We start from the raw sequence: 23,453 nt of genomic DNA on the forward strand, positions 1-23,453 counted from the left end.
TGTTTGTTACATGAATCATTGCAGGACTGCAAAAGAATGTGTTTAATGTGATGTTAGGTTTTTACAGTTATTGTTATTTGTAATTTATAATTATGTGGACAATTGTCTTTTACATTTTTTTCAATGTGTATGGATCATTTTAATTGTAGATTATTTTTCATGTTATACTGGACTATTTAATACTGGTGTTTACCTATAATATTATAATAATATTATAACATGAATGTTTTTTTAACCTTGTGTTAATTTTTTGGTTTTAAACAAACATTTATCAGAATGCAAAATTTTCCAACACAAAATATTTCTTTTACAACTTTTAAACTAAGTGCTTTTGTGGGTTTGGGGGAATGGCGCTCCATTCTATTCATCCCATATTTTGTACTGTTTGTACTGTCTACCATATCAAACTCTGTTATAATTTATTTAATTATATCTCAGAGAAGTCTGCACTCTCCTATGTATGTTCTTATTGGTGTTTTGGGTGTTGTAAACTTTTTATGGCCTGTTTGTTTTGTACCAAGTTTACTGCTGGACTTTTTATTTGGCTGGAATGGAATTTCTCTTGCCGGCTGTTTAGTACAGATGTTTTTTATTCAAATTGCTGGTGCATTTCAGTCCACAGTACTAGTGTGGATGGCTATGGATCGTTTTTTTGCTATATGCAAACCTCTGAACTATCATAAATATATGGAAATTCACAAGTTTTTAAAATTTATTATTGTGCCAGTTTTTAGATTTCTTTTTTTAAATGCTTTAATGATAGGCCTGGCTGGAAGATTACGTTTCTGTTCAAATGTGATGGAACACTGTTTTTGTGAACACATGGGATTGGTTCAGTTAGCCTGTGGAGACACTTCTCTTAATAGCTTAATCGGGCTTGTATCAACTCTTTTGATACCAATGGTTGATTTTCTAGTCATTATTGCATCATATGTAGTAATATTTGTTTCTGTATTTAAATCTGGTAAAGCCCACTTAAAGGCCATTAACACATGTGTTACACATATAATTGTCATTACAGTCAATTTATTATTTGTCCTGATCGCATTTCTGTCGTACAGAACCAGGAATGGTTTGTCTCCTGACTCCCGTTTGTTCTTGAGTACGATGTACATACTATTTCCATGCTGTTTTAATCCAATTATTTATGGAGTAAGAACAACAGAAATAAGACAACAATTTCTAAAACTAATTAGCAATTTGAAGGTCTCACCATTGTAATGCAGCAACAATCACAATAAAGGCTACATTATGAATAAAAAGATGCATTATTTGTGATGTAAAAATTTTTTGTTTCCCTAATTCAATATTATCAATTCATTTCAGGTTTTGTAAAAAAAAAAATGAATAATTGGAGTAACTTCCACTAAAATAAAAATAATAATAATAATAAAATATTGATTTCACAGAATAAATCTCAATTTTGTTGACAAATTTACAAATAATATTATGTGTTGCTATTGTATTTGCATGCATGCTCTTGTATGTTAAAGTGTGTAATTACATAACTTACTGTACATACCAGGAACTTTCAAAACACAAAATAAATGGTAATTTATTTGCTAACTTATAATACTAGTTATTGATATTTAATAATAAATTCCTATATGTTATAATTTTGTATAATGTTATATTTTAACAGCAAAGAATTTAATGAGTGTATGGTTGTTTTATAAAATGTAATTTTGTAGTATACCTTTATCTTTCAAATATTTTGTATACACAAATTAGCAAATTTTTTTATCTTAACTATATGTTTGTGTAAGGGCAACATGTTTTTTTAAACTAGAGACAAATGCATTTATTATTGTTTATTTTCATATATACATTTGTGCAAATATAATAATTAATCACCACAGTTCAGAGATAACATTTTGCTCTTTATAACAGGCATATATTGAAATAAAAAAATAATAATACTGATAACTCCTCTTGCTGTGGCCTACATGACTAGTACATGTCTGCTTGCTTGCCTCTTTACTGTTTGCCTTAATAATATAAAAAAGGGTTGTTTTGGTATTTTTAAAAATATATATTTTCCTGCTGTTAAATAACTTGGCTACAACAATAAAAACAGATTAGTTACATGTTTAGTTACTTTATTATAAACTAATATAAAAGTCTGCATCAATTTGTGAACTTTGCATTAGAGTCGGAGTAGTAACTATTCTATTATTCTATTCTAACATTACCATTGGAATTGCAATATGTTGACATATTATTAAATACTTTTTAATATAATTTGACCCAAAGCCTAAATGGAATATGAATTTATGTAAAATCTTTTTGTCTGGCTTGCCTATGGGAACCCTAAACATTTTTAATTTAGTTGTACCTTTTTTAATATTTTGTAAGTCTTAATGTAGACCCAAAATCTTTTGTACTGCCACAGATGCTGCCAGGAAACATAATTGTAAGGTACTTGACCTTTACTGAAAGGAGCTGTGCTTGTCTCACTTATTTAAGCCAAGTGCCTAATCCACAATCGGGTTCAGAAATACAGGATCAAAAATATGAATATCACATACACATATCAAAATGCATGCACAACCAAGTCTGTTCATATTAAAGAGATCATAAATAGTGTACATCCAGGAAACCATGTTGTCAGGAAAAAGCCAGACTGAAATTAAGTACGCCACCCCATGGTAAGTCACACTGGGCTCGGTGTGTACCTCAGCTACCCATGCCAGTGCCTTAACCAGACATTAGAGGCCACCAAAATTATTTATATAAATATATCGTCGCTGTCCGATGAAAAACACGTATCTCCAAAAACTTTTTAGGAAAAAGCAAAAACTTTTTTCCCTGACAGTAATGGAGCAAACAAAGCACAGATGGCAACATTTAGATACAATTCAGCACAGAAATAAAAATATATCAGGTCGTCAGTCTGTCACATGTAAAATGGACTTACAGGACTTATTCAGGTTATTCAATTGCATGGTTGTAAACGTGATTTATATTTTTTACAACCATGCAATATTATAGATTATGATCACATGACCAGTGCAGGTAAAGCTGCGACCAAGGCTACAGTTGGACCCAATTCCTGGCTCGTGCCAAGCTTTAGACTCTAACACAGTACAACGCGGAGGACCCTGACCAAGACGAATCGGTAAATAAAAATGGCCCTGACCAGAATGAATCGGTTAAAGAAAATAAAAATGGTCTATGCTCTGAAGTAAAGAAAAGGCAAGCTTAAAGACACAAAGGGAGAGAGAGAGAGCAGTGAGTGCATCGAAGAGTGAAGATGCCGGTTTTTCAGGACGTGAGAGATCCGTGTTTATGCTTTTATCATTATAAGTAAGGTATTTTAAATACAATAAAGCTTTGGTTATATTATTAAGACTCTAAACTAAACCACGTTTGTTTTTTTTGTTTTTACGCGAGTCAGTTAAGGGAAGTAAGCGCGTCGCCGCGACTGTGAACGCGCACGTTTTGGAAAAGAAGGATTTTGCACAATTCATCTCAGCTATTTAGAGGATTCGCTGAAAAATCAAAATAAAGATGAAAGCCTATTTTTTTATTTTTTATTTACCGTTCTGGCCAAGTGGATCTCCTGACGATATAAAGCCTTCTTGTGCTACCTTAACCCAGCAAGGAGTGCGGTGAGACTGGAGTAATTCTTCCATCTTTTTTTTTCCTCCAAATAATAAATAGGCTGTATGTGCTAAGTAAGGTTATCATATGTAATGATGTAATATTTTTAAAGGATACTTGGATTTCTTCCCTCCAGCTCCCAAAACATGCAGAAGGTGTTAGGGTGCCTGCGACGTTTGGTGATAGTACCATCAGGTCACAGCGTCGCAGGCGTTACAGAACAACAAAGAGCTCGGCCTTAAATACTAGGCCAGCTCATTAGGTGCTAACGCGCGGCACCTGTGATTCCCCTATTTAAGGGGGTGTCATCTGGTTGCCGGCGTCGCACCTTTCTCTTTATTTCGGTACAGTACTGCTCAAGTCGCTTCGTTTTTCAGGGACAGTTTTGGGTAGCCCCGGGCGCTTTGTAGAGCGGCGGGTGTGTACGTCGAAAGGCGGAGGTATTATAGGATTTTGGTTACCTGGTAGGGAAAGGTGGTGCGACTTCGTACAGCCCTCGCGCTGTCTTTGTTTTGCAGCGCAGCGTTCCTTGCTGGGAATTGCGGTTAGCATTTGGCTATCATTAGCCTCAACCGCATCCTCAGCTCTTCCTCTTTGGCCGTTCTGCCTAGCGGATTCCCCAGATCCGGTTTGGTTGTGTGGGTTGGGCTTCTGCTGCCTCCCGCCGTATTCCCGGTTCGAATCCGCACCTCAGCAGAATCCTTTATTCTTTAACTCTCACACCGGCTCTTCCCAGCGGACTTACCACCGCTGGTGACACGCCGGCCGATTGTTATTGCCTGCTTTTTGTGTTTTATTTTCCCTTAGCGATCTCACTGTTTTTCCCGAGCGCTTGCGTCGGCTACGCCTCCTCTAAAGCGCAAGCGTTATTTCCGTAAACCGCGCTCTAATAGCGCAGCGAGCAGCGCGAACGCCTCGTGACTAGGCGATCCGGGTTCGCGCCTCGCCTCCTGTGTTTTGTTATTTTTGTGTTCTCCCCTCTCATTCAGTTTGCCAGCGGTCCAGCGGCGTCACTCGGCACTTTGCCTGAGTTGTTTTTTGTTTTCGTTCTTTCTCTTTGTTCTTATTTATTTGTCATTTAATAAAATCCTGTTTTTTTACTCTGCATCCTTGGGTCCGTCTGCATTCCTCATAACAGAAAGGTGCGACCAATAATGGACCCAGCAGAGTCGCCCCCCGTGACTGATGTTTTGCGTCACCAGGGGGTAACCTTGGGCAGACACGAGCTGGCGCTTAATGAGCTCGCCAACCGAATAGCCGAGATCGCCCAGCTGTTGCCGGCATTGGCGGTCAGCTCGGAGCGCCAGTCGCCCTCCACTCCCGCTTCCCCAGCCACCGGACCAGAGACCCCTTTGCCGCCCCCCGAACGTTTCTCGGGTGAGGCAAAAAAGTGCAGGGGGTTCCTCCTCCAGTGCTCCCTCATCTTTGAGTTGCAGCCCGCCCGCTTTCCCTCAGAGCGCTCGAAGGTCGCCTACGTGATCTCATTACTCACTGGCAAAGCCTTAGAGTGGGCCACTGCTCTCTGGGAGCAGGATGCCCCGGAGTGCTTCTCAGAGTCCTCCTTTCGGGAGGCACTCAGGGACACGTTTTTTCACCCAGTGGGAGGAAGAGACGCGGGTCCACGCCTATTAGAGCTGTCGCAAGGGGGGCGATCAGTAGCGGAATATGTGATTGAGTTCCGTACCCTTGCGGCAGAGTGCGGCTGGGATGAGGGGGCGCTGCATGCCATTTTCCACCGCGGGCTGGGGGAGAAGGTCAAAGACGAGTTGGCTACTCGTGAGCTCCCCACCTCACTCAAGGCCTTTTACGCCCTGGCCACCAATATCGACACCAGGCTCCGACAGCGGGCCCGGGAGCGGACGTCGTACCCTCTTGGCGCCCGATTCCCAGGACCGTCCCGTCCGGTGCCCCGTGACCTGGATCCCGAGCCCATGCAGCTAGGGACGACCCAAAGGCCCACCTTACCTTCCGACCCCCCCTCGAGAAGCCGGGCTCGGTTAAACGAGTAGGCCACCCTCGAGGCGGGGAGTCGAGGGTGGGCCGACCCACCATCCCTCAACATGGTTTGTTCCTGGATGCCGTGTTGCTCTGGGGCTCGGGTTCTACGGACCTCCTGGTGTGTGTCGATTCGGGTGCGGTGGAGAGCTTCATCGACCGCCGCCTGGTGCACAGGATGGGGATTGCGCTTCAACCGCTACGGGTGCCCATAACCGTCCACGCTGTGGACGACCGAGCGGTAGCTGGGAGTCCCATAACTTACCAGACGCGTCCCCTCACGATGCGTCTGGGGAACCACGAGGAGCGGATCACCTTTTTGGTGACCCAGGTCCCTCAGCTCCAAGTGGTCCTGGGACACTCCTGGCTCAGAAAGCACAATCCCCAGATCGATTGGGTATCTGGGTCAATCTTTGCTTGGGGAACCAGGTGCCATGACGCATGCTTGCTGCCAGCGAGTATGTCGCCGGCGCCACCATCGTCTGAAGCGATGGCCCCCGATCTGACCCAGGTACCCCCTGTGTACCATGACCTACGTGAGGTCTTTAGCAAGTCCCGGGCGCGGGACTTGCCCCCCCACAGACCCTTTGACTGTGCCATCAACCTGCTTCCTGGCACTACTCCTCCTAGGGGGCGCCTTTTTTCCCTGTCGGCTCCCGAAAGGCAAGCCATGGAGGAGTATGTCAAGGAGGCAATCGATCAGGGGTTCATCCGTCCGTCGTCCTCCCCAGCTGGGGCAGGCTTCTTCTTCGTTGGGAAGAAGGACGGATCGTTGCGCCCCTGTATCGACTATCGGGGTCTGAACGCCATCACGATCAAGGATCGGTATCCACTGCCGCTGATGGCCACAGCTTTTGAAGCACTTCAGCGAGCTACCATTTTTTCTAAGCTCGATTTACGCAGTGCGTATAACCTGATCCGGATCAGGCAGGGGGACGAATGGAAGACTGCGTTCATTACGCCCACGGGACACTACGAGTACCGGGTGATGCCCTTTGGGTTAATGAATGCCCCCGCGGTCTTCCAACGCTTTATCAATGAGGCTTTGCGGGAAGCCCTTGATAGATACGTCTATGTATATTTAGACGATATCCTGATCTTTAGCCGGTCCATTGAAGAACACGTTAGGCACGTCCGTCGGGTTCTCCAGCTGTTGTTCGAGCAACGTTTGTTCGTCAAGCTAGAGAAATCCGTTTTTCATGCCCCATCTATTTCATTTTTGGGGTTTATCATTTCCCAAGGTGCCATACGTATGGATCCGGCTAAAGTGAAATCTGTGGAGGACTGGCCAACTCCTAGTTCCGTACGCCAAGTGCAAAGATTTTTAGGCTTTGCAAATTTTTTCAGGCGGTTCATTCGGAACTTTAGCACCGTCGCCGCTCCTTTGACGGCCCTGACAGGCAAGGGACCGTTCAAATGGTCGATGCAGGCCCAGCAAGCCTTTAACAGGCTTAAGACTCTCCTTACCACTGCTCCGGTTTTGCAGTTGCCCGACCCAGAGGAGTCCTTCATAGTAGAAGTAGATGCCTCTGATGTCGGGGTTGGGGCAGTGCTGTCCCAGAGAGTGGGTCCCGAAAAGAAGCTGCACCCATGCGCTTTCTTTTCACATCGTCTAACTCCCGCCGAGCGTAACTACCCGGTGGGGGATAAGGAGCTTTTAGCCATCAAGCTAGCGCTTGATGAATGGCGACATTGGCTTGAGGGGGCGAAGCATCCCTTCCTGATCTGGACAGACCATAAAAATCTGTCGTTTATCCAGCAGGCTAAGAGGATGAACTCCCGGCAGGCTCGGTGGTCCCTATTTTTCAGTCGCTTCCACTTCACCCTGTCTTATAGACCAGGGTCGAAGAATGGCAAGCCTGACGCTTTATCCAGGCAGTGGGAGTCGACCGGACCCAAAACCGAGCCTGAGCCTATCATCCCCCCGAGTCTGATTGCTGCCCCAATGGTGTGGGGCATATCAAAAGTCATTAGGGACGCCCAAGCTGTGGAACCCGACCCCGGTGGAGGTCCACCTGATCGGCTGTTTGTGCCCACTACAGTCCGTCATCAGGTGTTGGAATGGGTCCACGCGTCCCCATTTGCGGCTCATCCAGGAGTTTCTAAGACCCTGGAGCTACTGCGCCGAAGATTTTGGTGGCCGGGGATGGAGATACAGGTCAAGGACTTTGTCCGAGCCTGTGCTATCTGTGCGACTAATAAGAGCACTAGAGAGCGTCCTAGAGGACTTCTCCATCCATTACCAGTACCGTCAAGACCGTGGTCCCATCTGGCACTGGATTTTGTTACGGGCTTGCCCAAATCCAGGGGATTCACGGTGGTACTGGTGATTGTTGACCGGTTCACTAAATCTTGTCTGTTCGTTCCTCTGCCCAAGCTACCGTCTGCCATGGCGACCGCCCAGGCGATACTGCAACATGTGGTGAGAGCACATGGGGTCCCATCCGACATTGTGTCGGATCGGGGCCCGCAGTTTATCAGTCAGACCTGGCGGTCTTTTTGCCAACTCCTAGGGGCAACGGCAAGCTTATCCTCGGGGTACCACCCCGAGTCCAACGGGCAGTCGGAACGGGTTATCCAGGATCTGGGCAAGATGCTTCGGTGCCTCACTGCAGGGAATCCAGCCACTTGGGCGGATAAACTGTTGTGGGCTGAATTCGCCCACAATACCCTGCACCACGCCGCATTAGGAATGTCACCATTTGAGGCACAGTTTGGGTACCCTCCTCCACTGTTTCCCGAGCAGGAACAAGAGGTGGCGGTCCCAACTGTGCGTCAACACATCCGTCGTTGCCGTGCCGCTTGGCGAAAAGCAAGGCAGGCTCTTCTAGCCGCGCAACGCTCCATGAAGCGTACTGCTGATCGCAAGCGGCAGCCGGCCCTCATGTTCCGGCCGGGCCAACGAGTTCTCCTGTCGACGAGGGATCTCCCCGTCAAAGGTGCCCCTCACAAGCTGGCACCCAGGTACATTGGCCCGTTTAAGGTGGTCAGACGGATAAATCCGGTGACATACAGGTTGGAGTTGCCCCCCAGGATGAGGGCACACCCAACCTTTCATGTCTCCCAACTTCGCCCATTTGCGTGCGAGGGAGCTAGACCCCTCCCCCAACCTCCCGCCCCTCGTATCATCCAGGGTGCCCCTGCATTCACGGTCCGCCGCCTCCTGGATAGCAGGAGGGTGCAGGGTAGCACCCAATACTTGGTGGATTGGGAAGGTTACGGCCCCGAGGAGCGTTCGTGGGTACCGGCTCGCCAGATCCTGGACCCCGAACTGATCCGTGAGTTCAGGAGAAACCGAACCGCGGGTCTTGGGACCTCGGGAGCTGTCCCTAGAGGGGGGGGTACTGTTAGGGTGCCTGCGACGTTTGGTGATAGTACCATCAGGTCACAGCGTCGCAGGCGTTACAGAACAACAAAGAGCTCGGCCTTAAATACTAGGCCAGCTCATTAGGTGCTAACGCGCGGCACCTGTGATTCCCCTATTTAAGGGGGTGTCATCTGGTTGCCGGCGTCGCACCTTTCTCTTTATTTCGGTACAGTACTGCTCAAGTCGCTTCGTTTTTCAGGGACAGTTTTGGGTAGCCCCGGGCGCTTTGTAGAGCGGCGGGTGTGTACGTCGAAAGGCGGAGGTATTATAGGATTTTGGTTACCTGGTAGGGAAAGGTGGTGCGACTTCGTACAGCCCTCGCGCTGTCTTTGTTTTGCAGCGCAGCGTTCCTTGCTGGGAATTGCGGTTAGCATTTGGCTATCATTAGCCTCAACCGCATCCTCAGCTCTTCCTCTTTGGCCGTTCTGCCTAGCGGATTCCCCAGATCCGGTTTGGTTGTGTGGGTTGGGCTTCTGCTGCCTCCCGCCGTATTCCCGGTTCGAATCCGCACCTCAGCAGAATCCTTTATTCTTTAACTCTCACACCGGCTCTTCCCAGCGGACTTACCACCGCTGGTGACACGCCGGCCGATTGTTATTGCCTGCTTTTTGTGTTTTATTTTCCCTTAGCGATCTCACTGTTTTTCCCGAGCGCTTGCGTCGGCTACGCCTCCTCTAAAGCGCAAGCGTTATTTCCGTAAACCGCGCTCTAATAGCGCAGCGAGCAGCGCGAACGCCTCGTGACTAGGCGATCCGGGTTCGCGCCTCGCCTCCTGTGTTTTGTTATTTTTGTGTTCTCCCCTCTCATTCAGTTTGCCAGCGGTCCAGCGGCGTCACTCGGCACTTTGCCTGAGTTGTTTTTTGTTTTCGTTATTTCTCTTTGTTCTTATTTATTTGTCATTTAATAAAATCCTGTTTTTTTACTCTGCATCCTTGGGTCCGTCTGCATTCCTCATAACAGAAGGTGGCTTGGTGTGGAGTGAGTGCATGTGTGAGCTGTTAGTAAAAATAAAAGAATGAATAAATGATTGTAAAAGATCTTTTTTAATCATATGTAAATTATAGCTGTGATGAAAAAGTATGATATGTAAGGTTTAAAGTTCCAACACTGGGCAATATTACATAATTTACTCATTTATTAAAAGGCAGATTATGAAATTGGACTGTCTATATAAGTTCAAAAGTGGAAGATCTGTCCAATTTAATAAACCAAATGTACAGTAGAATGTAGATTAATCAGCTGCACGCATAAGAACTGTGAGGATTTGGTTGTAATGTTTATATCACAGTATATATAATTATATATTAAATATATAATTATAGCTCCACAAAATCGTGATCTCAAAATGATTTTCTCAAATTCACTAAATATAAATGTGTTGTATAGTTTCCTGTTATAAGGGATTTTGTTGATGGACTACAACATTTAAAATTGACACAATCAGAATTTATAATTAAAAGCCACATCAGCTCTGTCTGATATTAAAATCTGACACCAAACAAAAATACAACACAAGTAGCCCCATTAATACATTTTTAATAAATGAGTATTATTAGATTTATTGTAATATATACCATTACCAAAATATAAAATCTCATATACTGAGATTAATGGTGCAATATGGAATGCCATAGGTGCAATATGCAAGATTAAAGGTGTAACATAGATAGATATAGAAGATATACTTTATTTGTCATATATACATATACAGTACAATGAAATTCTTTCTTCGCTAATATGTAACAATAGAGATTGAAATGTGCTCATAAGTTAAAGTACACATTAAAGTTTCAAGACGTTATCATTTTTTAATAAATATTATTAGATTTATTGTAATATATATCATTACCAAAATATAAAGTCTCTTATACTGAGATTAAAGGTGTAATATGGAATGCCAAAGGTGCCATATGCAAGATTAAAGGTGTGATATGTAACAATAGAGATTGAAATGTGCTTATATGAAATCTACTGACTTGTTAAAAAGTTAAAGTACATATTTCGGTTTGTATATTTGATTTTTAAATAAATTGTTATCATTGTACAAATAAAATGTGTATGTTCTATATGAGCTGTTCTGTTTGTGCTTGTATCAATTTGTACTGTTTCTGTAATGACTGGGTAAATGAACTTGATGGTGAAATGTGTTAAATTAATAGACAAACAGTTTTCAAACAAGGCTGGTAAATTTAAAGGTTTGTTAAGAGTTTGTTAAAAGTACCCATGCACCTCATGTTTGCTTATTTTAACATACCCTCTTCAGCTCAATCCAGACTGCTATATTAGGTGTGTTGGGAGTTGCACCAAATTATGCAAGGAATAAATATTATATTAGATGAATAAAAAAAAACTGCAACAGCACTTATACTCTACACTTTTACATAAATATTGAGGAGATCTAATGAGATGGCTAATGAGGCCCAGAGTCATTTTACTTAATCATAATTTTATGTTTTTTATGTATGTATTTATTATGTATGCATTTCTAAAATAAATTGAGCAGATTTTATAATTTGCTACAATAAGTGCAAATATCATTTTGCACTAATTTTGTTTAGTTGAAAATATTTACTTAGATTGACTCTAATTTCTTTTGTTCGTACTCCATAGATAATTGGATTCAGACATGCAGGAAGAAGGATATACTGCAAGCTTAATAAAACACGAATGTTACGTGGAATTGAGAATGCCCTATAGCCAATAAAAACACCAACCACACTAAAGTAGCTCACTGCTATAGACATTAAGTGAGTGCTGCATGTCTGAATGGCTTTATGACGAGATTCCCCTGATGGAGATCGAAATATGACAATAAATAAAACAAAATAAGTAAGAAGAATAAGGATACAGTCAGAGCTAACAAGTACAAAACCTAGTGTACCAGCTAAAAAATTTCTGGAAACATCACCACATGCTATAGCAACTATTGATGTATGCTCACACCAGCTATGGTAAACTATATTCGTTTTACAAAATGGCAATGGTGCAACAAGACCAACCATTCCACCAGTATACACAATATTTCGAATTATAAAAATAGAGCTAAACAGAATAGAGTTTCTGACATTTACAAAGTCATGGTATCGTAAAGGGAAAATAATAGCAAAAATTCTGTCAACAGCCATCCAGAGTAAAACACTTGACTGAAAACAACCAGCAAAATGTACAAGAAACATCTGGAGGAGACATTCATGTTTAGTAAATCCATTTAAACCCCGTGAAAAACCATGCAACATCTTGGGAATAATAAATACTGGAACAGTGCACCCAAGAACATCAAGCATTCCAATTAGGATGTACATTGGCACATGCAAACTTCTCTGCTTTGCAATTACAAATATTAAAAGAACATTGGCAATGAATGCATGAATTAGGATCAGAGCAAAGGGAATGAAGAGATAAGGCCGGTACTCCTGGAGATCTGTAAATCCAATTAAGTAAAATTCTGAATAGGAAACATTGTAGACAGGCTGAGTATCCATTTCTTGAGTCAGAACTTTTGTTTGTACCTTTAAAAAAGAAAAATCTGATTATTTAAGAATCCAGTGTAACGCAGTGCTTACAGATTGTTAAGATGTGTTCATTATTTTATATATAAAATGCTGAATAATGTTTCACCTGGTACACAAATTTATTACATAAAAGACAGCAAATAATCACAAAACAAATGTAAGCATTCTAAACAATAATTACACATTATAAATTCTTATTAATCGGTTAACACAAATGATCATTACCTGCAAATATGAGATGTTAGTTCTTAGTTCTTCATACTAAGACCTCCTTAAAATCTTATCCAGTATTGTTCAATGCTGTTTTATTCTCTCCTACTAGCCCGATGTCTGAAAGCTCTTAAATAATCTTGGTCCATCCCTGATACTGTTCTGCATCGTCCCAATAGAGCATATTAAATATACATTTACATACCCTAAATTATCTTTGGCATCCAACCCATAAAAATATTGTGAAGTATTACAGTATGTGAAGAAAAAAGATGCTTTTTACTTAAGAAGATTAAGAAGACGTTGGATTGTATGGGTTTTAATTTTATTTTGGGATAAACATCAAAAGAATAACTTTTTTAATGGATTATGCAGTTATGTTTATTTTTAGGGCGGCTCACAGCAAGAAAGGACCTGGGCTCGATTCCCCGGCCGGGCAGCCAAGGTCATTTCTTTGTTGAGTTTGCAAGTTCCCATTGTGTCCACATGGGGTTTCTTCTGGGTGCTCCAGTTTAATCTGACTGAAGTCCGAAGATGTGCAGTCAGACCAATTAAAGCTATAGGAAATTGTCCTAAGTGTGTGTGTTTGTGTGTGTGTGTGTGTGTGTGTGTGCACCCTGTCCAGGGTGTTTTCTGCATATTACCCAGTGAATTGGACCCAATGCAACCCTGATCAAGATAAAGCAGTGGTAAAACAGACAATAAATACATTATTTTTAGTTGCAATATGTACACATATAAACAATCTGTCCAAAAGCAGATTGACAATTATTCATGAGCTCCTTAAAAAATCCCATTCCTGAACCACAAATAAAACATATGATCTGCAACTCACACAGATGGTATTAAGGCCACAACTGCAATCAAACCAATAAAGTCTTTGGCAGAAAAAATGTTTGGCACATATCAGTGCACTCTTAGTGCCGATCCCAAGCCCAGGTAACTAGGGAGAGTTGTGTCAGGAAAAAAAGTGTGAAATCAATTATGCAGATCAAAAATAAGATTTACACACTGGATTTCAGACCATAGTACAGAGGGAATCAGCTGGAAAAGTACTTGTGACATCTGAGCAGAGAAAGTAAGAAAATGGGACTTGGTGGTGGAATGAGGAAGTGCAGAAGTGCAGAAGTTTTAGGAGGGCTGGGGTCTCTAAAATGGTGAAGAGAGAGGATAGGAGTACAAGAAGATGTGGTGTAAGCAGAGAAAAGACCAAAGGTTACAGAAAAGGTGCCAAGACATCAAGCTAAATGAGAAGTTGGAAAATAGGAACAATATTGTGTTATACAGCAGATTAGAATGATAAAGGATGCAGATGTGCTGACAGTTGCAAAAGGTGGAAGGAGTACTTTAGGGAGCTGATGAATGAAGAAAATTGGAAAGAAAAGGTTGGATGACATAGAGATATGAATCAGAGTGTTCAGGATTAGCAAGGAGAAAGTGAGGGCAGCTATAGACGGAATGGGAAGTGGAAAAGCAGTTGGTCCAGATGACATATTAGTAAAGACATGTAAATGTTTCGGAGAAATGACATTGGAGTTTTTAACTAAATTTGTTTAATGAAATCTGAAATGAAATACTGTATTAGTGCTAAATATGCTACATTTAATTATAAAGTTGCTATAATTAATGATAATTTTCACACCTTAAGTTTACCAAAAGTAGTAAGTACAATTGGGTTATAAGTATATTAGTATAACACACACCTACAATTTTTTACAAATCAAAGCCTTTTTAAAAGAAAAATGGCTTTAATATAATGTGAGTGTAGCACGGCTAATTACTATTTGGTAAAATCAAGTGTCCAACACTTGTCCATTAAAATACTGCCTTAATTAATGTCTTCATTTTACATTAAATGCCTGTTAAACATAAACAAAATAACTGCACAACATGAAATCTGATATCTGCAGTACAGTGCAGTACTAAGTATGGTACATTATGTATGGTACAAACACCCCAAGTCTAAATGTTCTTAGTGAGCTTGTTAATTCTCTCACAGGTAACTGTAGGGATTTCATTTCCACAGTGGAACCTGATTAAATGAGCCACAAGTACAACAAACAAGAACTCATGGGAACACTGGAGGGAACACTTCTTATTATCTGAACATAGCCAATTAAATCATGTGCTGGTGAAAGCACATGAGTATAATTATAAATATTACCGATGCTAAACCCTTGAGTGCTGATGAATTTAATTAGGTATGCAGCACCAAAACTGATTTTTTTAATAAGAATGTAACATGATTGTATTATTAAAAATATGACAAGGTGACACATTTTGATGTGACACATTAAAATAAAGATTTTGATGTTAATTTTGTGGCCATTCTTTTTTTAATTAATTTTTAATTAATGCATGGAATGGTAAAATATTCATATTTGTTTTACAATTAATTGTTAAAATCACCCAAATATTTCCCCCAATCTAGCCAATAACCTAAACATATTAACACATTTCACCTTTTCTGCTGCAGACCTCCACAACTTACCTGACACCCTCATTGTTAGCCAATTCTTACTTGATGCAAGACTTCAGCTGATAAACAGGCCATTACTCATTATGATGCCTCAGTATATTTTGAATAAATTTGGACTGTGTGCATTTTTATTAAAGCACATTTTTATTTTCCTTAACTTAATGAATGAATGATTGTTTCCTGTTGCTCCTGCTAGTCTGCACATTTAATACGTTTTAATGCTGGATGCCCTTCCTGATGCAACCATGTATTTATCCATACTTGGGAACAGCATTAAGGGTGCACTGATGTGTGTCCCCTCAATGGCGAAGTACATGTAACCCCATGCACCTTCTGTATTTGTGAGCCCAGCACAGAATTCAAACCCTTGGAACTAAGGTACTGTCATTTTTAGAAGCATGGCATTTACCATTATGCCACACAAGCTCAATAAAGTGTTTAAGTAGTATAAGCATATTAATAACATTTGTTAAACCAAGAGGGAGAAACACTTATGCTAGGGGTTTAAGGTTCATTTAAAATATTAATTAAAATTACTTCTTATTTTAATTATTTTGTTTAACTACTAACCACAGAGTTATCTTATTACTATTGTCCCTTTAAATGAATGTGTTACAAGATAAAATATAATTCGCATTCACATATCAAATGAATAATAGTAGTATAGTCTGTGTCTTATATACTTATTTATTTATACTTACTTATTAAGAGTCACTTAATCTTAATGTAACCAAAAGGTGACTAACGTGTCTCTGTTTAATGAATCATTTACTGAAACAATGTATTTTATACAGAAAAGTGTAACATAAGCTTATGTATATGCATGTGTTCATGTTGGTCAGTTTGGACTGTTGGTGGGTTTTTCAGTCCTCTGGGACCACAAGGCTGACTGAGGGTATAAATATATTTTCACATGGTCGCATGCAGAGTTTGGTTTGGCCCTCACGGTTCGCTGCATAAATGACCAAGCCAAACAAGAAGACTGAGCAACAGAAAACCTCGAACAGGTAACTATATTTCTGCATGAAACAAATGATTATGATTTAACTGAATGAATCAGGCATTGATAAAGCTTACCTGTGTGAAATTATAACATATATCATTATTTCACCAACAGTGATGTAAAACAAATAATAGGTATGTGTATATGTGTGAATATGTAATGAATGACTTATTTTATACGGGTTTTATGCAAACATTAATTGACATTATACAAGTTGACATGTATGTAAAATATCATAATCATTAAATATTATACAATTTCACAGTCAAAGAAGAACATGATCTAAGCATCTAACAAGCTGATGACCTGAATAAGTTAATCTGCATCATTGACTGACAAATCATTGACTGTCTTTGCAGGGCCATGACTGAGGAATTCCAAAGAGTGAACCTCTCACACACCAAGTTCTATTTTGTCGGCTTTCCAGAGATCTTTAAATACAGACAACTGCTTGTCCTGCCATTTTTTCTCAGTTACCTAGTAGTTTTGGTTGGAAATTCATTAATGCTTTATGTAATTAAAAATACAAATGCTCTACACACTCCAATGTACATTCTTGTATCTGCCCTTGCAGTGGTTGACATTGTTGTACCAACTGCAATTGTGCCAGAAATGCTTTTGAGTTTCCTCTTTGATTTAAATGAAATAACTTTAGACAGATGTTTAACACAAATGTTTTTCATACATTTTTTTAGTTCTGTAGAGTCCACCATTCTTCTAGCAATGGCTCTGGATCGCTTTGTGGCTATCTGTATGCCACTTCGATACACAACAATCATGAACTCATCTTTGTTTGTAAAACTACTGCTCTTCACATTGATCAGAAGTGGTACAATAATGGGCACTTTGGTTGGTTTAGCTGCACCTTTGTCTTTCTGTGGGTCCAATATTATTCATCATTGCTACTGTGACCACATGGCTCTGGTCAGTTTATCCTGTAGTTCTACTGAAAAGAATGCTTTGATGGGGGTTGCTGTGATTATTTGTTTTGTTGGAATTGATATATCTATCATTTTTGTTTCCTATATGAAAATTCTGTATGTGGTGCTAAGGGCTGCAGCTGGGGAGCATAGATCGAAAGCATTCCATACCTGTGGCACTCACTTAATTGTCATGATGTGTTTTTATTTCGTAGGAAGTGTTACTTTCCTCTCACATAACCTCAGTATTTCAATTCCAGTGGATGTTAACACATTTTTGGGTGTCACATATATACTTTTTCCAGCATGCATCAATCCAATTATCTATGGTGTTCGAACCAAAGAGATCAGAAATGCACTGTTGAAAATGTTTAAATTACGTGTAAATACTGTGTTTAATGTAAAGGTTTCAACTGTTAAAATCTGAATTGCAGTCATCTGTTTGTTTAGTCTAAACAGTCATATCATTTATATGAATATGTAGTAAAACGAACACAATTTAAGTTTTCACTGCACTTATTATTGTTGTTGTATATGTCATATAACTTTTATCAAATGCCTGTAATACATCACTTATATTGCTTTTATGACTGTCAGTGTCATACAACTTTTTCTACATTTTTATAATACATCACTTCAATTGCTTTTACGACTGTCAGTTCTTTATCAAAACTAGTTTTTGTAATGACTATAATAATGTGAAAGCAAATTTATTCACAACAGCTTTGACAAGCAGCTAAGGAACTGTTTGAAAGTGTTTTTTCCTTACTTTTCTATAGTCTGAACTGTATTCTAACCAAAATGTTACAGGTGATATTCTGTTTATACTGTTAGACACACGTCTAATTCAAGGTTTTTCGTATTTTTGGAGTATTTACAATAAACAAGACATTTGTTTGAAAAAGAAATATGAAACCTTTCTGACTTTTACATATTTTGTATAGAGGAGTGGAGCCCAAGTTTTTAAATTCATATTCAAAAAAGAAAGTCACTGTTTTGTGAAACTAAAGTCATTGTGAAACTAAATGTTCAGATAGTTAACAAATGCAAAAACTCAAAAATGTCTGTGTGGACCAAGATTCACAGGAAGCATGGCAAAAGACAAGTATTGATTTACACAAAATAGTCATTATAAAAAAATTTCAACAATGCTTTACTTTTGTTCCATTCTGTATACGAAACCAAAAGACCTTTGTAAACTGTATCGTGGTAACCTTGGATTCCAAACATTTCAAAATCTCTTTTTACTCACGTCTTCTTAAAATATGGAAACATTAATAAATATTGTTACAGAATTAAATGGAATATTACTATGCTTTTTAAACATTTGCAATAGTGAAAGCCCAGTTTTTAAGTCACTGTGCCAAATGGATTTTAAAATAGACAGCAGCCATAATTATTTCAGTCATCTAATGGAAGACACTTTATCATAATGCCTAAAATAAGAGTTTTTGCAAACCAAGACAAACTGTTTGAACAGACATAAAAATGACTCCTGTTCTTTAAGCAAAAACCCATTTTTGTGTACCAAACCAAATTTGTTTTAACCAAAAAATTGTTATTGTTTTTTTTTCTTTATGTTGAACCTCTTCATTTATACAGTTAAACATTCCCTTTTTTGAAAGAGTGTTATCTAGGTTTGGTTAAAAAGTATAAATAGTTTACTTTTCTTCAATATTTTTTTCTAAACCAAATGAGTGTAACAAACTACAACAAAATGTCCTAAATACAAGATACACCCGGAAATACTTAAAAAAAAAAAAAAAAAAAAAAAAAAAAAAAACACTATATGGCAACCTTGTTTGGATAGACAGATGTTCACACACTGGACTTAATATAATAAGCATATTTTTTTATCAGTCATCTATTTTAAATTCTTGTGTAATTCTTCTTGTAAAAATATGTAATAAAATATGTAATCCTGATAAAATATGAAAACTGTACTATTACTAAAACCTTGTGAAAGGTAATGATACTTATTAGTTATTTGCAGTCTTTTAAGAGTGACTTATTGTACTAAAGTATAAAACATTGTTTTATACAAGTTCTTTGTTTTTTTTGCTGTTTTTGGCTAAATTCCGTTATTTTACATTTTAAACAAAAATTTAGATCTTTAGGAAAGATTTGTCAAAAATTCATCAGTAATCCCTATTTTCTTACATTTTCTGATTACAGTTGTACAAAGTTGATATTTTTAATTGAACTTGAACTTAATGTAGGCAGATGAAATGATGCTATTATCCACACATTGCTTAATAGGATTTTAAGCTTTTCAGTGAATTGTCATTTTCATCATGAAAGTGAAGTAATTGAGCTGTGATTACATTTAAGACCAAACAAACAAAAATGTCTGGAGAAAAAAAAATTAGCCATAAGCCATGATTAAATCACTTGATAATAAAAAGTGAGCACTGAATGTTATTGGCATTGTGGCAATATTAAATTAATACTGAGTATTTTAATAATTAACATTTAAATTGCAGTCTGGCTAGAGATAAAAATAATCTAAACTGTTTTATTACAGCTAACACTGCAACACGACTTAAAAGTAACTGTAAAAGTATACAGTTTAAGCATTTTAGTTACTTACCATATAATTCAGTTATACAGTCAGTCATAATCTGTGAAATAACAAGTTAAATAAAATAAAATTTGCTTAACACTGTATATTATAAAATAATGTTTTGAGCAAGTTTACAATCACGTATGGACAAAAATGTACGAGGATCTAATACTTTATATAATAGTAAACACTTGAAATGCAATGAAATGAAATGGGATCTTCGGCACATTTGATTGGTTTTGCCTTAGCATGCTTTTAAACAGCATTTAGAAAAGCTCAATTAATTTGCTCAGGTAATTTCTGTTTTGCTGCCTTGTTAAAGGGGCAGGGAAACCAATATCGGTGCCTTTTTGACAGATTTTAGTGCCTAGTTAATAAAAAATACAGTCCTCTTTGCAATTGTTGGCATCCCATGTAAAGATGAAAAAGAGTTACAAGAATTTTACCTTTTTAGTGAATTTGCTTAATCTCACTGAAAAAAATAAAAAAATTTTTACCAGGACATTTTAATTTAAATGTATTAATTAATTTAAATGGTTCATGATGTCATGTACTCTAACAAGGTTCCCAAGGACATTGAAGGGAAAAAATCTCAAATAACTTCAAAGACCCTCCAAAATAAATGGCTGGTAGTAACATCTTTAATTTTAAGTGATATTCATTCATTCATTGTTTATCCCTTATTAACAGACCTGAATATTTTATAAATTAAATTTATAAATTACATTCATTTGTGTCAGCATTTTTACATAATAAACAGATTTTTCCTTTCTAGCTATATTTTAATTAAACTCTATGAGTAAATATTGTACATGTAAGATATTCCTGTCTTCATAACGCCAAACAGGAAAGTAAATCTAAACCAAATAATATAGCATATTTTACCCCCAATTTGTACTTAACTCTACTTTTAATCCAATATTACAGTAAACACATTGTCATGGTTACTTTAATTTTCTATTATTAAAATACTGTGTCCCTTTAAATGCAATGATTTTGTAATTTTTCTCTAAGTTTACAAAAAAAAAGAATAGACCTTTAAAAAAATCAAATCCTTCTTAACAAAAAAAAAAGTATGCTTTAATCAATTAATCACAAAAAAAAGAATAATTAGAGAAATCATTTATATTACATGACTGCTATGAGATTTCTTGCTCACAAGGGTGTGTAAACTGTAAGTACTTGTGTTTCATTTACCATATCACTGCAAAGGTCCGGAGTCTGATGCCAGTGACCTACCGTCATACCTGCTAACTTACCACCATCTAGTGTCAGCTTTTATGTTTATGCACAATTGTGAATGATATGGATATTCGGTAATTCTATGACCCTGACCACAGCATTTGTAATAGTTTTTAGGGCAGTTGTAGCCTAGTGGTTAAGATACTGGACTAGTAACCAAAAGGTTACTGGTTCAAGCCTTACCACTGCCAGGTTGCCACTGTTGGGCCCTTGAGCAAGGCCATTAACCCTTAATTGCTTGGATAATATACTGTCACAGTACTGTAAGCGTAACTGTAAATTAATATATTTGTAAATATTTCAGTGTAATTATTTTTGGTCAATGTAAACATTGATGTTTTTAATGCATTTTACAAAATCTCCCAATGTTTTCTAGAAATTCGGGTTTTACAGTACTATAAGGCAGCTAGCTACACAATGATAACAATGCATGAAAATTATAGCCATGCAATTAATTAATAATTATTATGACTTAGAAACTGTGAGAAATTTGACAGAATATAGGCCAAAAGTTACTATAGATTTATTTTAATTTTGATTTATGAACAAAAGTTTGTTGCTACACTCTAAAAAGTAATGTGTCATTTTTTCTACACAACTACTGTGTCCTGTGGTCTGTAACATGTTTTGTGTCATTTCTGGCCACTTCTTACACAGACACGTGTAAAGTAACTCTAATAGTTATTCTACACATTTATGTGTAGAACTGTGAGAAAATACATTGTGTAAAAATACGTATATATTTACTCAATTTTACTTAAATGGTTTGGATTTAAGTAATTTTTAAAAAAATTGTTGGATAAAATAATGGCATTTCTGACTAGAAACATAGATTATTTCCCATGGAAGATTAAAAGTAAATTAATAAATTCAAAAATATGCGTTAACCAATCACATTTCTCCTATCAAGTATATCTGTGTTTCACGTTTGATTCCCTCTTCTTGGACCATGATGCAAGGAAAGGAGTAGGACTCATCCTTATTGGTAAGTTGCAAAAGCAGTGGGGTTTCAAAATAGTCTAGTATTGAGTATGTTTTATTAATCTTTATTTAGTTCATGTTTATCAGTGTTTTGTTGTGTGTTTTATGAAGTCAAGCACAGTTGACTTAGTTAAGTAAAAAAGGAGGCACTGAATTACATTAATATAAACCTAAGTTTGCTTTTCTGTTACTATTCAGTAATAAATGTTCTGTTAAACCTGACTAGTCTTTCTTTTTATTGGTATTATTTATCGTTAGCTAACTGGCTAACCGTAAATTGGACTTTTAGTTTGGTCAAAATGGCGCCACAACAGAATGACTGTGGATAAGGTTACCTCAGCAACCCTCTGTTTTTCGTTTTCTCAAGGTGACTTACTTAACTGACCCATGGGAACTATGTGATTATAGTGATTGAGTAACATTATTTAAGTTAAATCTCATTATGAGAAGCGAATTTTAATCATTTTAACATTTGTTTTAGCTTAGTTTAGCTCAGTTCGTTTTACCGAATCGGTTCTTTTAAATCATCCGTTTAAACGAATCGAAAAACTGAATCGATTGATTCATTAGTGGTCCTAATGCAGTTGGTTCCGAAGTGCAGAATCGGTTCGGAAGAATCGGTTCTTTAAATCGAATCGTTAGAAACATTGCTTATTGTTATTAGCATTAAAGTAGTAGTGGTGGATATACGTACGTATTTAGGGTAAAGCACAACTCTTCCAAAATTCATCATCCGATTTACTTTATTCTGGTAAAGTAAACATTTTAGCTTGTATTCTGTAACTGTAGTTTTCAGGTGACTTGTTTAATAATTTGTTAAACAGCCTATGTGAATAATCAGAGACATCTGGAGGAATATTAGTTGTTAGCTGATTACTCATTTGGTTGGTTGACTAATCAGAATGTTATTCAAAATATTAAATGTTGTAAATGTCTCAGTTAATATTTTGTATTGTGATTACACAAGACTCTCAGAGAGAAACACAGTACCTTGTAATGATATTTTTTGTCTTTCTTTTAGGACAGAGGAACAGACGTTTTACGAGTTTTTGCAACCATCTTTAAGAATGGAAAAGAAAGTTCAAGGAAGATATATTTTGTACATTTACTGTTAAACTGTTTGTAATCTTGTTTTAATGTATTGTCACAAAAAAAGAATGTTATTTAAACATTTGTAATATATTATACAGTAAAATAAAATGGCTATATTTGTATTAGTCTTTATTTTACCCATTTTCTTGATTACACATAATCAACACACATTGTGTGAGAACAACACATTGTGTGTGTTAAGTACCCTAACACGGTGGGTGTGCAAAAACAGGATGACACATTTACTGTGTTTAAATCAACACAGTATGTGTCGTCCCTGAGCACACTCCGTACATGTGTTGAAATTCCACAGTGTGTCGTTTTTAACACATGACTTTTTAGAGTGTACTTTATACAATAAGCTCATTAAATTGCATAGCAAAGGATTATTATAGTACATTATTAAAAGGATTTTTATATTACCTGTTAATATCAGTTTTCATGAGTTTCCAAAAAGAAGCTTCCAATAAAAAACAGCAAGTGGGC

General features: G+C 38.1%; 2 protein-coding genes and 1 long non-coding RNA gene across 3 annotated transcripts; 2 read left to right on the top strand and 1 right to left on the bottom strand.

Moving 5' to 3' along the window:
* The first annotated feature begins 276 nt into the window (after positions 1-276).
* On the top strand, positions 277-1,221 carry LOC134334553 (olfactory receptor 52K1-like). The gene has a single exon (XM_063016911.1). The coding sequence runs from the start codon at positions 277-279 to the stop codon at positions 1,219-1,221; it is 945 nt and encodes a 314-aa protein (XP_062872981.1).
* Positions 1,222-11,499: 10,278 nt separating this feature from the next.
* Positions 11,500-17,527, bottom strand: LOC134334896 (olfactory receptor 56A1-like). Its single transcript, XM_063017363.1, has 3 exons — positions 17,470-17,527; positions 12,266-12,410; positions 11,500-11,656 (listed from the first exon to the last, which is right to left on the bottom strand). Exons 1-3 carry the CDS (start codon positions 17,525-17,527, stop codon positions 11,500-11,502), a joined length of 360 nt encoding a protein of 119 aa, XP_062873433.1.
* Positions 17,528-21,793: 4,266 nt separating this feature from the next.
* On the top strand, positions 21,794-23,087 carry LOC134334917 (uncharacterized). The gene is made up of 2 exons (XR_010015530.1): positions 21,794-21,879; positions 22,897-23,087. It is a non-coding gene; the product is annotated as an uncharacterized LOC134334917 (long non-coding RNA).
* The last annotated feature ends 366 nt before the right edge of the window (positions 23,088-23,453 follow it).

The sequence above is a fragment of the Trichomycterus rosablanca genome, chromosome 20, assembly GCF_030014385.1.
Source record: "Trichomycterus rosablanca isolate fTriRos1 chromosome 20, fTriRos1.hap1, whole genome shotgun sequence".
NCBI lineage: Eukaryota > Metazoa > Chordata > Actinopteri > Siluriformes > Trichomycteridae > Trichomycterus > Trichomycterus rosablanca.

Excerpts from the sequence above, each read along its gene's own strand:
- LOC134334553 (XM_063016911.1), top strand. The coding sequence starts at position 277 with ATGCAAAATTTTCCAACACAAAATATTTCTTTTACAACTTTTAAACTA.
- LOC134334896 (XM_063017363.1), bottom strand. The coding sequence starts at position 17,527 with ATGACTGCAATTCAGATTTTAACAGTTGAAACCTTTACATTAAACACA. Across the intron at positions 12,411-17,469 it reads ATTAAACACAGTATTTACAC|AATTTTACTTAATTGGATTT; the intron begins GTAATTTAAACA and ends TTTCCTATTCAG. Across the intron at positions 11,657-12,265 it reads AGAAGTTTGCATGTGCCAAT|GGCATTCTCAATTCCACGTA; the intron begins GTACATCCTAAT and ends TATTGGCTATAG.